Source organism: Cololabis saira, chromosome 6 (genome assembly GCF_033807715.1).
Source record: "Cololabis saira isolate AMF1-May2022 chromosome 6, fColSai1.1, whole genome shotgun sequence".
NCBI classification, from domain to species: Eukaryota; Metazoa; Chordata; class Actinopteri; order Beloniformes; family Belonidae; genus Cololabis; species Cololabis saira.
In genome coordinates, this window is record NC_084592.1 from 17,698,466 (window position 1) to 17,712,880 (window position 14,415).

General features: G+C 40.1%; 1 protein-coding gene across 1 annotated transcript in view; it reads left to right on the forward strand.

Moving 5' to 3' along the window:
• The first annotated feature begins 1,029 nt into the window (after nucleotides 1-1,029).
• The window catches only part of hs6st3b (heparan sulfate 6-O-sulfotransferase 3b), a 98,153-nt gene continuing 84,767 nt past the window's right edge, over nucleotides 1,030-14,415 (forward strand). The window contains exon 1 of the mRNA XM_061724451.1: nucleotides 1,030-1,639. Within this exon, the coding sequence (XP_061580435.1) occupies nucleotides 1,092-1,639 (548 nt within the window). The 5' untranslated portion in view covers nucleotides 1,030-1,091. The remainder of the gene's footprint in view (nucleotides 1,640-14,415) is intronic.

The window sequence follows — 14,415 nt, forward strand, 5'->3', positions numbered from 1 at the left end:
ATATATATATATATATATATATATATATATATATATATATATATATATATATATATATATAATATATATATATATATATATATATATATATATATATATATATATATATATATATATATATATATATATATATTATACACTTATCTGAAAACAGTGGTTACTGTCTAGTGGTGAACAGCAATAAAAACACAATAAAACAAATCATATATACCCTTACACTGACAGTAACTTGTAAGCAGGGGGATTTGCATTCTCTTCAATCATCAAAGCTTGATTGAGATTCGGGAAGTTACAAAGGTGACAGTATTTAAATGTATCTGAAATCTCTTTGTTGTCTGCGTTTAGTGGGTCTATAGCTTGGCTCTCTGTTTAACAAGATGACATGATGAGGATGCAGAGCTCTCCCAGCCCATCCACCACCACGAGGGCACAGCGTGCATGTGTCGGCTCGGCTGGGATGCAGCAGCATCCTCCTCAACCTGATTTATGGTTCCGCGTTACACCAACGCAGAGACTACGGCGTACGGCGCGCGTCACCGCGTAAACCTACGCCGTAGGCTCTGCGTCGATTTAAGGCTTCAGAGCGCCGCTTCAGCGCAGCCAGTCAGACTGTGTGAGCCAGAGAAAGGATGCTGCCGGAGGATCCAGTCCTCCACCCCATCTCCTGATGAAAGTGTGTTAACAAAATCCACCAGTGAGATTTGGACTGCATGGGATCAGCACCTGAATTAAAGAGGGAGTGAAAGTGGAACAAAAAAAAAAAAAAAATCATTTTTAACTTGGAGCATGGGAGTCGTCGGCACGGATGCTGCTCCACACCGGCTTCAGAAGTTGGAGAACCAGAGATTTAAATGCCTCTTGAATTCAGACAAGAAGGTGCAGACGGAGTGCATCATTTTTCAAACCTAAGGATGGACTTTTTTTTTTTTTTTTGTCCATCTGTCTTTGGCCGGTGATCAACATGTGGCACTTGAATAAAAGGCACCTTTAATCCGTCTGACTGAGGCAATGGAGGGATATTGATCCTGAAGAGCCCCCTTGGTGATATTTACAGTTCATAGTAATGGAATGAAGACCTCATCTTTGAGATAATGGATGATAGATCCAGCAAGCTCATTTTGGTTCCTATCCTGGCAGTGCTTTTTGTCATGATAGGTTACCAGTACATATGTCCCGCAGGCAGCAATTCATGCCACTTTAAGACAGAGGAGAAATTCAGAGGCGTGAGCCTGCTTTCCAGCCCGTATCAGGACAGCGATGATTTCTACAGAGATCAAGACCTGCTGGAGGATGAGAGTCCCCCCAAAGTGCCGTCCAAATTCAACTTCTCCGAAAGGGACCTGAACAGACACGTGGAGTTCAACATCAAGGAGGACGACGTGATCGTGTTTTTGCACATCCAGAAAACCGGGGGCACCACTTTCGGCAGGCACCTGGTGAGGAATATTAGGCTGGAGCAGCCGTGCGACTGCAAGCCGGGGCAGAAGAAGTGCACCTGCCACCGGCCGGGGAAAGACGAGTCGTGGCTCTTCTCCCGGTTCTCCACCGGCTGGAGCTGCGGGCTGCACGCAGACTGGACCGAGCTCACCAACTGCGTCCCGGTCATCATGGACAAGAAGGAGGCGCAGAGGAGTAAAAGGTAAATAAACCAGTCTCCGTTTGCGTCTCGGTGGTCCCCCCCAGACCAGTTTAACTGCGGAAACATGTAGGCTATGATGCTTTTTTTGGCAATAAAACCACTGAGATTCCTCACTTGCAGAAAAGGTCATTTTGCATTTATCAGGTTGTGCATAATAGAAGAGTTCGTGTGATGGGAATATGAGATGGGGAAATGGGGGGGTGGGGGGGGGGGGGGGGGGGGGTCAGAGTGCAGACAAAGATTGGACATTTTCTGCAGTAGCCTAATTTAAAACAAAAACAAAGCACATTGAGCTCTCCCATATCTGATTGGGTAGACACAAGGGTTGGGACATAGGCTATGCCTAAGCATGTGAAAGCTAAGGTATGGCAAGGTTACGAGTCACAGAACTTAACTACAGTATCAATCAACACGTCCAGCAAATATTCATCACAGAAGTCTGCTATGTAGCTTATCTGTGTGGTTAAGAAAATTGGAACTTTTTCAAATGCAGTCTCGCTCACTGCAAAAACTCAAAATCTTACCAGGAATATTTGTCTTATTTCTAGTTAAAATGTCTCATTTTTAGTCAAAAAATCTCATTACACTTAAAACAAGAGTCATCACCAGAAAAAAATAACTAATTTGACCATTTTCACCTGTTTCAAGTAAATTTTCACTTGAAATAAGTAGAAAAATCTGCCAGTGGGACAAAATTCATCTTCTCATTACAAGCAAAAAAATCTTGTTCCACTGGCAGATTTTTCCTCTTATTTTAAGTGAAAATCTACTTGAAACAGGTGAGAATGGTTGTTTTTGAGTCTTGTCTTAAATGATATGAGATTTTTTTTTGACTAAAAATTAGACATTTTAACTAGAAATGAGACAAATATTCTTGTTAAGATTTTCAGTTTTTGCAGTGTATAATAACTAGTGAAATCAATCATGTTGTTCTGATTTGCATTTGTAGTTATTCTATATGTATTAAGTAATAGAATAATCAATACAAATAGACAGAGTAATTCCATAAATGTATTTAAAAAACAAACATTTACATTTTCCCTTGAAGCCGAGGTGTGGCGGCTGCCATACCTTGCCATACCCAATTGACGCCCCTGTGTGAAAGTGAAGGTAATATAGTCTACCACTTTAAAAACCTCTTATCAGGCTTTACTTTGTTGTATAAGTTGCCTGTGTATACATTTTTTCTTCACAGCTGTCCTTTTTCTTGAACTTGCTACTGTGTACCTGTTCCAGTTGACTAACCTCACAATACACCTGTATTGAACTTTTACCCAATGACACTTTCCCATCAGAAATGAGTCTGTTCAAAAGCAGATTTCTCTGTGAAGATCTCAATATAGCTCCTTAATATAACCTAAAATGTGTCAGAAAAAGCAGAACACACTCCATAGATTCTGGCACCCCTTGCTGTTGATTTCTGCTGTGAAATGTTCCTTTGAGGTATCCTTTCTGCTAAACAAAAGCAGCTCATTACTCCTTTATTACACAGAGTCCCCTGTTTTCTCTTTTAACTTAACATTTCAATTCAAATTTCCTACTTATGTGCTCTCAGAGGAAGAGCACAGAAGAACCATTTAAGTTGACATTTACTGTCCCCATTGTATTCTATTGTAATTGGAATACAAAGACATCAGCAATTAGCAGTACAAAAGACTTTTTTTTCCCAGTTCACGTGGGATATTCGGTGTCACTGACTTTTAAAATTGTCTTACGGTTCAGGCTGTACATTAAAAAGAAAACAAAAAACAGGTTAAACGAGTACATTTCTCAGAACATAAACAGATCAATGACCAAAATCTCTCACCACATGACGAGATTCCTGTACTTCAGTGAATTTCCCCTTCCTTTCTTATAACTACAGTCATAGTGAGCTGCACGAGCACATTATTTATTTCTACTGTGTCAATTTTTTTCCCTTTGCTCAGGGAAGTGCTCGCTGGATGCGACAGCTCTTCATTTCACAGCTGCAGCATCTGTTGTGCACTTACAGTCCTCCCTGCGTTTGTTCTTTAGTGGGCTCCTGCAGCATCTATTCTGAGGTAATGCTGCCGACCAAGACTGTTGGCAGACACATTGTGTTAGACACCCTCTCCAACCAGCTACTTGCCTAAAGCCCATTTACTTAGTGGGATGACTAAAAGCATTATGCAAATGTCATCTTCATAATCGCTTTTTGCAATGGAGCAATGGTTTCATTAAAAAAAAAATCCATAAGGTCAAAGTAAGGAAAAAAGCACCGGCGTGCACACGCAGTAGTCCACCTACGTAAGAATGTTTACCACACTTGAGGTTTCACAGGGTGAATACTGATCTCACACTACTACTTAATTCAGATGCTCTTGTTATGTGGACGAGGTCCTCTCAGACTGACTGCAGGCCTGCAACACGCCGGCTCTCGTGCTGGTCGTCAGGAAAGCCCGTAGAGGGCTGCGATGGCATCACCTGCTTGGCCTCGTGTGGCCTTTTCAGCCGAGCCGGGCGTGCTGCACGGCGAGCCGGCCGTGCGGCCCAGGAAAGGTCAGGTGTGTCAGGCTGGATCAGCGCGCGGGTCCGGCCCGGGTGGAGTGCGCTGTCAGTCAGGGGAGAAGTGGAGCAGGGAGGTTGCTACCCTGCAGGGGCTTTTTGGAGAAACATACCTCTAAGTGCTGTCCTCCAAAGTTGCTTTGTGGAGAGTGAGCTTGTCCGTAAAATGAACTTGGCTCATCGAGCAGGTTGTTTTCCTCTCAGGCGATTTGAGAGGCCTGTGCCGCCGAGTGCTGCGAGAACTATTTCTGATTGTGACACGTTCGTTACTTAACTCGCTAGCCTGGAATAACATTCAGTGTGACATTGGGGAACAATGGGTAATAGAAATATTTCCATTAAATTCAAAGTGAGTTTTTTTTAGTTTCACTGCAGCATTTTACAATAAGTTTCAAATCTTGGCAGGTTGAGCATCTGTCAGTGGAATAAATAACTACAGCACAACGTTTTGAGGATACTTGATTAAATAAATTGCGTTAATAAATGTTGGACACATGCTTTCCACTTTCCAATGTACGCATTTATTAATATATTATCTTAATTCTTACAGTTGCAATACTTTTTATGAACCAGTACAAAACAAGGGAGGGGTATTCAAAATACAGCATCAAAAGTCACTGCAATTTATAATAATATTCTTTTTTTTGTACAAATGATCCTTTCTTGTAACAATAATAAAGATTTGTATTTCCTCAAGCACTAAAAAGCATATTTTAGTTAGGAAACTGTGTCATGGTTGCTGTTGGAATCTCAGAGGGGGAAGCAGTAAGGTGAAGAATAAAATAAACAATTGTTGACAAATTAAAAGGTGCTGCATGGCAGGAAAAAGAATGTTCAGTCCTAAGGTCCAAATAAAACAGAAAACCAAACTGTAGCTAAAAAAACAGAACCGAGAAAAACAGACAAGATGACACGATAATGGGGCAGCCTGCGAGCTGGCAGGGACAACCAGCTGCTGAAACACAGGTGCAGAGCAATAAGGCAACTAAATGTAGGTGTAAACCGAAAGCAGGGGATAAACCACACTGGGGTGCATCAGTAAAAAAAATCAGCAAAACCCAATTTCAAATCAAAATTGAAAGAGAAACTAACTGAATGCCAACTTTTCAAGATGAAAACCCACAATTTCCAAAAGCAAAGTGCAGATACGCAAACTATAAAACCAAAAACCAGAACCAGAATCAGAAAACAGAAAAAATCCATGTGTACTTCCCTTTTGAGCTGCAGAAACATGCTACTGTATTACTGCCTTGGTAGAAAAGATCACTTGATTATGGAGATGTAAGGTATCTTTAATTATTCACAGCTCTGTCCTACAATAGCAAATATGAAGCTATATTTTTGAGGAATGACTTAAACAGTTATAATATTTCCTGAATTAAGAAATCAACGTCCATTTTTTGCCTTGTTCATAATGTGATGCTGCTGTTGAGAGTCTCAACATCTTTCCACAGAGAAGACAAGTTTTGTCAGGTGAACCAACAATTTGCTAATCTCACAGTATTTCTGCTGTAGATGGGATGATATATTTATCGCTCAGTTCAACGGTATCATCATTCTTGAGGGCTCCTTTGATTTGGATCGCAATCAGTCAAGAATTGTGATTAAATGTTAAGAGTCACTGCTATTCCTTTATTTTAGGAGCATCGTGCATGTGCCAAGAATATTTTAGTTGAAAAGTGCTACAAAATAGTCCTTTTAAAAGCTAGACCTTCCTGGATTTTTAAATTCCTTCATGCGGTAGTTTGGTCAAATTCAGAGGTCAGTCTTTAAATTTGATCAAGACTAAGATGAAGTTTTCTCAAATCATATTTTGATCTTAAATTATAATAAAGTAAAATAACTATTTTTGTCAGGTTCAGGTTTTTTTCCATAACTGTCTGACATGGGATAAATCCCCCTCTTTCTTTTTAGGATTCTGCAATTGATGTCATACTATTTTACTCATACAGAATCTTGTCTCCACCAGATCTCATTAGGTAATTAATGTACATGTATTTCGCTAGAGCCTAAATTAATTAGTCTTTATCGGTGAAACACATTTCACGCAAAATTAGTCACTGACAGGCTTATAATCTTTCAGCTAAACAGCCAGTCTTACAGACATGAAAAGTTTTTTAAAAATAAAAAATAATAAAACCAATAAAGATCCAGATATCCAGATATCGTGTAGAGTGAGTATAGATTGAACCTAATAAGCATTTATAAGTCCCAAAGGTGATTTATATTGTTATATTGTATTGTATTGTATTATTATATTGTGAGAAAGAGTTTAAAAATTAAACTAGCGCAGCAGGCTGGCGTGTCCAAAAATCATTCATCAGATGGATACCTGTCCAGGATGACCTGCTGTCCTTCAGGTTAGGACAACTGGAATAGGCTCCAGCGGACCATTTAACCCCAAAGGGGTGAAGTACGAATGAAGTGCAGATCTTAAATATTGTCCTTTTAAAAAAAAAAAAAAAAAAATCAGTGTGTACAGCTTTTTTCCTTGCTTTTTAATTTTTTTGTCCTATTTCCTCCCCCTTTTAACTGTGGGCTCATATTAGTTTTATGCGTACGCTGCAGTTTTTATTAATTATACAATCTGCATTCGCAGTTTTCTTGTTGCTGAGACATATTGAATACTGAGCTCAGAAGTAACAAGAAACCAGCATCCGATAACGAAATATAGTACAGACCTTTTTTGATATTCTGTTTGAATGAGACAGACATGCAGTCAGGTGAAATGAGAAAGTTCATACTCTTTCACTTCTTACATTTTACGTATCAGGACAACAACACTTGACACATTACATTATATCATTGTGTATTCAACCAAAACTAAGCTAAAATGCAGAAGCAGTGGGGAAATAAAACTAAGTGCACCCCAGGAGTAAGGTGGTTGTAGAAGAAGTTTGAGCCAGAAGTAACTTCAAATGAACTTGATGAAGTGGGTTAATTGGAATGTCACATCTCTGTTGAGAGGACTGGAAACGCTTGTAAAACCATTTCCAAACAAGATGGAGTTTAACATTCCACAGTGGAAACGAGTCCTCAGAAGCAGAAAGCATTCAGGATAGCTGCCAGTCAGGAAACTGCAGGAGTAGGACCCAAATGCAAGAAGCTCAGAGAGAGTCAAGAGAAAATCAGGTCCTTTATTTTAGGGAAAACCGCTGCTTCAGCAGGAGAACCAGAAACTGAGGATTCAAGACTGAAGAAAATGATGAGAAGAGAAAAGAACCAGCAGGAGCCTAAGTCATCCCTGAAGCTGTTGTTTGAGCAAGTCCATCCTCACAGTGAAATACTTGACAGTGCATCTGGATATTTTCTTCACTGTGAGGAGACGGGGCCCACAGAGGGCTACATTTGTTGGAGAGCCAGTTTTTCAAGCTGTCGAGTCATCCATCTGTTTGAAGTTAGGGAGTCAAAATATCCACTTAGGGGGTCATGTATTTTTAAGAAAATGGGTGTACGGACCAATACGAAGAGCAACTGTATATCAATAAAGGGGGTCCAGCTATGGAATAATTTGGAAAATGAACTAAAACTATGCACTACTGTAACCAAATTCAAAAATAAGTTCAAAAATAAAATATTAAATAAATATAAAACATTGATATGATAATATTATAATAATACCATGATAGTAGCAAATCGAAGCAAGTGTTTGCATGACCGCTCTTCGCGGCCGTTTAGCCGAGGAGTTGGTGAAGCAGCACCACATCATACCAGGTGCCCTGTAAGCCAGTTGGTATGTTAAAAAAAAATATATTAAAAAATTATAATTTTTTCTCTTTTTTACACACCCTACTCTTAAAGGAGCTTGAGGCCGGATTGTGGCAAGATTTATGAAAAAAATCTGTATACATTTTAAGTTTTCTAGTAATAATGTCAGATGAAGCGTTCCAAACCCAAAAGAATGATTCCTCTAGTGTATCTCTCCTTTGCCTTGAACAGGCTGTGTGCTGCAAAATGTGCTGCAATTCGGTCCCGAATTTCCCGCACTGGGCTGCGGATGTGACGTCACATGACGCTGCATGCACGTTCTCCCCGTTCTCCCGTGCCGGCTTCACTGTTGGCTGCAGTACCCCAGACGGCCGTCGTGGTGAAGGGTGGCGCTAGAGAGTCTCATTTCTTAAAAGGAGCCTCATGCTCCTTTAACCTCTGCTCTCTGCGCTGTACAGTCTCTTGCCAAGAACCACTTAATTTATCACTTCTTGCAATTTATAGTATGTTTTTTAGTTTTGTGTTCGTCTTTGTTTTTTTGTCTTTGCTTACTTGTTACTTGTCCAATATATCCATTCTTTTTCAATGTTTGAACCCAAATTATTAGTTTTGTTTTGTATAAAACCTCCTGAGTCGAGGTTTATAAAAGGGTAGGCATAATAAGCCTTGGCTTCAGCCTATACTTTTTCGGTGCCACTTAAAATATTGGACCTTTTTTTTATGTTGTACTATGTTGTATCCAAATGGACCGAAATAAAAAAAAACTCAAATCAAATCAATCCAGCTTGCATGAGAAGAAAGTGTTAAAAGTGACGCGCCTGGTCATCCTGGGGTTAAGGACACACTTTTGTCTGGCCTCATATGAATAGAGATATTTCTTTATATATTTTATACTTTATACTTTATGTGTGTCCTGTTAGTCATCTGAGAGAGGATTTAATCATTGATGGTGTTGTTCCTTTACCTTGGTAAAAGTCTTTTCCCAGCTATCTGTTGACGGTTGTACGCTTGAATACCTGTTATCTTCTGCACACAATAACAGTGAGATCTGTGGTTCATGCTCTCTCTCAGTTCACTCCTCTGTTTATCATTCTGAAAGCCATTCAGTCAGATCAGGGCTTCTTTTTTTCTCTCTCAGGTGTTGAAGCAGCTCTGCATCCGGCGCAACCAGACTTCTGGGTATTATGCACAAAGTCAGGGTGCATCGGAGCGTTTCTACCAAACCTTGATGCCGCTCTTGCAGGCTTATTTCACAGATTTAGGTAAAGAGTTGGTAGAAGGCTTTGCCTTGGTTGCTGCGTGTGGCCTGAGAAATCATTACAGAAGAGACCCAAATGAGCTTGATTCTTGCTTATTACCATTTGTGGTCCCTAAGCAGCGCTGACCGAGGTTCTGGAAAGACTCACAGCCTGAGTGGAGGTGATGAATGTGCTGCTGGAAATAGCAAAGGAAAGACTGACATCAGCACAAGAGAGTATAAAGTTTTATTTTGATTTCCATTCTGAGTGCTGCAATCTTCAACCAGGTGATCAGGTACCTGGGCCATAATGTTTTTGGCTTCTAAACACGGGATGTAAATGCAACCCCGTCAAGTTAATTAAATTAAACCGTATTGTGGTCGTACCTCATCGTGTTGCCTGCAGTGAGAAAAGAAACATTCCCATAATGCATTTGTGGTTGGTTCTGTAATGCTGCTTTCTGGGCCATTGACCACAAGATGTTATTACACAGACCTGAACACTTAATTGGGATCAGCGGTTGTGCTTTGGACACGTCCCTACACATCCTGGAGTTAACTTTGGTGTTCCTCAGGGATCTGAACTCGCACCGATGTTGTTCACTCTGCACATGCATCCTTTAGGGGATATCATCAGAAATCACACGACATTCATTTCCATTGTGGTGCTGACATGCCCGGGTCTATTCATTTATGAAGGTTCATGACACTAAGGAAGAAGTGAAGATACAAGCGTGTCTCATCATGGGCATCATTTTATACAAACATTTTATACTTCTCAATTCAAGTAAAACTGAAATCATTATTTTTGGCCCAAAACCCTTCAGAGATTTAATAGACAATGACTCAGTGACCAGGACGTGTGTTCGTGACTTTGCAGTTTTTGGTCCATCCTGCATTGTCAGCTGAATGTCCAAATAATTCTCTGATTCACTTGATCCAAGAACTTTGCCGCCAGAGGTCTGACTGGTACTGCGAAGAAAAACCCCATCGCTCTGTCCTGAAGCTCCTGTTTCATATACACCTACAGATGTATTTGGTGATTTATTTACACTTCCCATATTGTCAAAGTCCAGAGTAGGAGCCAGAGCTTTTAGCTTTTAAGCTCCTCTACAGTGGAGCCAGCTGCCGACCCGGGTACGAAACATTGACTCCCTCATAGGGATAAAGGCCTATGATTGATTAACTTATCTTGTGTTTTATTGTTTTTACATAATCTTTTCTTTTTCTTTTACTATTTTCTTCTTATTTTGAGATGTATTTCATCATTGTTTTTTAATGGTCTTGCTTTTGCATATTTTGATTGAACTGCGTCATGACAAACTGAAGTCAAGCAACAAGTCCCACACAAGGAAAAACGCTTTAAAAGTGAATCAGACCATTCAGCAAAGATTAAACTAAATGACCTGAGAACAGAGACTTTGTTGGAACATCAAGTGTGAACGCAGAAGATCAGAAACAGTCAGATCTCCATGCACAATGGCAGGAGCTACGCAGAAATTAAAAATACATAAACCGGAAACTGAAATCAGCTTTGTAAAAGAAACAGACCGGACTAATATTCCTCTGTTTAATTTAAGAGACTGACCATGGAACGGAAAATAATTACTTTATATTAATGCTGCTGAAAGTGGTTGTTCAAGCTTTTAGTCTTGGGGTGTATTTTACACTGTTTCTGCATGAGAACCTGAGAATAAGCTGATCTTCTGGTTTACACTGATAGTCATTAGAGAACAGTTGTCACACTTCCATCTGTTTTGAAAAATCTTATTTTGACTATGTAACAATAGAGAGAAAAGCTCAAATGTTAACCTTTAGTTTAACACAGTATTGCCATCAAATGGATACATTCTGCTGTTGCCCTTCATGGACTCGTGCTTTCCAGTTGTGTTTTATTGCACAGCTAAAAGGTCAAAGTGCAGGACCTCTATGAGACACATGGAAGCGACGGGGTAATTGGTACCCTCCGGACACAGATCGATGTAAACGAGGAAAGCTGAGTAGATTTACAGTTGGAGTCATATCTTCAGATGTCGGAGGAAAAGTGTTCGTCCAAATGGCGGGATGTTCGTAATATATGAAGCTTAGACTGCCCTTGCAGGTCTCGGACTTCCAGGGAACGGATATTGCTTTTCATGTGTCATTAATTCGAGTCATTATTGCTGGCAGGCCTGAGCAATAATCCAGTTTGTCTGATAATTAAGTGTTACCTCCACTGAGAGTGCAACAGCATATGTGAAGCACTTGTCCAATTGTTCATCGTCATGACAAATAAAATTCAAATTAGTCCATGAGAAAATTGGAGCACTAGAGTTTTGCAAAAGAGACATTTAACACTTTCCGTACAGAAACATTTTATGTCTGCATATGTATCAGTGTACCTGTTTTATGTGGAAATCTACTGCCTGATGCATCATGCACTCATGCCAGATGTCCTATAATGCTAATCAGTGCACATTACTTGAATAACTGAGTGAATATCACAGGTTTTTATATGGCATATGAAATATTTTAGCATTTGGGAAAAACATTGCTTTGCATATTTGTCGTTTTCCGTTTGGCTGAGGTGATGCAGCTTAGTGTCTTTCCCAATAAGCCACTCAAGGTAATGAAAGGCTGCACAGCTTGCCAGGACGGGCTCGGAGATTGGTGCTACTGTCAAATACTTGCTGGTCCGGCAAATGTGAATCTCTAAGTGCCTGATTCAGTTTTTATATTGTTATTAAATGGCATCATTTGGTCACAGTCCTTTGGAAGTTTGTCAGATGCTGTGTCTCCCCGTACCTGCAATGTAAGAGGGACACTTTATTTTTATGATGCGCTTTTACAGTTTCCTTCTGGTTTCTTTAGCCGATTTCTGCAGCTGCGAACGGATGATAACGTTCATCTGTAATTTTTTGTGTCACCATAAACTGCCAAATTGAATAAAGCTGTCAAGGAGCCAAACTCCTACTTCCACTTCAGCTTTGGCCCTGCAGGCCGATCACCTGCTGAAAGTAAGACGAAGACGAGCACAGCTCCTCAAACTGATCCGGTTAAATGCGTCATGGCGATGAGTCGGCTGGTGCAGAGATTCAGAGATTCAGAGATTCTGTGTTTAATGTCCCCAAGAGGCCTTTTTCCAGGCTGAGATGCTGAAATGCTCCTATTATCAGAGGGACAGTTAACTTTGGCTCAGTTTTCCCTCTAATTGGGAGAACATTCTGGTTTGAACTATAAAAGTAATTCTGCAAAGTTTAGGGTTTTTCATAAATACATTTGACAATATTTTAAAATTCATGTGTTCCTTTGTTGACAGTGATTGTTACTTCATACCACGACTAGATTTTTGTGTACGTTTGTGCACAAATATCAATTTTTATACATGTCTCACCCTTTTTAGAGTCCAAGTGTAACTAAATGTATGCGTGTGTGTTGCATGTTCTCCATAATAGACTTCAAAAAACTTCATAGATTGAAATATCAAACAGTAACAAGGAAAATGCCAGCACTGATGCCTAGCAGCGTTACATCTCAATTGATACCTGCAAGGCCTGACTGTGCCAGGAATAACCGCCCCAGGAGTTGATTTATTATAACAATCTAGAGGAAGGTCATCTGTCCTTATCTGGGGCGAACTGGTGACAGCTAAGTTATACAGCGGGGAGGCTAGCTTAAACCGGCTGCCGCGCACCGCTCCCCAATTTGGATTCGGAGGTTGACTGAGCACCTGGCACACTTTAAAGTGTAAGTGCAGGTAGAGTCACCTTCACAGACTAATCCTGCCACCTAGCTGAATTAGGCTCTGGGCGTTTTGATGTCGTTTGTGACTGTAGCAGTAAAACTTCAGCATTGCATTCAGATCTCATGTCACGACAAAAAAATTGTCCGAGCCTATATTAACATATAAAACAGCCATAAAAGATATATTCAGTAATTAGCGCCTTTACTTCTGGCGGTGTCTTCATCTTCTCTGTCATGTGGCATCAATTAGACTCATCAGACAGATATCATACCAAGCAGGTTCAGGTGCAGATTGTGGCTTAAATTTCAGAATTTACAAATAGTATTTTCTCCTTTTTTCTTCTTATTTAAATGGTTGTAGATAATTTAACATCATCACACAGGCCGGAGATTAAATTTTATTAATGTCCAAGGCAGTATAATAACTGTTTTTATTTAAAACAATGAAAAAAATACTCAAAGTTAATGAAAAGAAACCCTCCTAAAGAATTCCCATCTGTCTGATTTACTATTCTGCAGCTTTTTAACGGATTCTCTACGCTTTAATGAGTATAAAAGAAGGAAGTGTCTCACATTATGTGTTTTGCATGTTATACTGAGCAAATAATGGTTTATTTCCCACCGGAAGAAGATTTTCCTCCTTAAGATCAATTTGTATTCACGACCACCTGCAATATTGCAGTATAAATTGGGTCCCAAGCCACAATATAATAAGTATGCATTGAAAATCTGTCCTAACAACAGTACAGCACTCAAGAGTAGGGGAACATCTTGCAGCATCACAGTGTGCTGGTGTGGAACAAATAGCATTATGTTGTGCCATGTGTTGTGATACAGCACATCAACCTCATCGTAGGAATCTGATGTCCCTCAGTGTGAGTCATTCCCCTCGACATGCCAGATGAATGGCTGCAAATCAGAGCTTTTAAATCCCACCCACAAATCTAGGGATCGCTTAACTTCTCATCGGTCCCTGTTCTGTGAAGGAGAGTGGACTACGATACGCTTCATTCATCATTCTTTGCTATGCTCCCCGTTCATTTTGGGAATCTGAGCTGTGACTTTGTTTACTCTCTCCTCAAGTGTGGTTGAGAGGAAATTGTCCCGACTGGTGGCATTTGCTTCACTTTTAATACCAGGCGTGTCTGTGAATCATAAGAAGTCACGGAGGGGGGACGTATTAAGTGCCTTTGAGTGTCTCTTTCTGCATGATCAGAAAGCATCTCAGGGTTACCAAGACGCAGATTATTCCATTGTTGAATATTTCAAGATTTGTATAAACGCATGCATATTACTAACAAAACAACAAAAATGATCACAGACTTTTCACATGCCTGTAAATGCTGCTCTGTTGCAAAAGCTGATTAGGTCGAGTGTGCATTGCAGTTGCAATGCAATGCATAGTGCCAAAAATGACTAATGGGCCAAACGCAGATCCTCTATCGACTTGCACAAAAATACTCAGGGATTGATTTGACTGGTTAAGCCGCTGCCATAATCTTCCCTCCACTGAAACTGTTTCCGAGCTTTTTGTAAAACTGCTGCAGCCTTTTTTTTGTTTGTTTTACATCAAACAAATCAA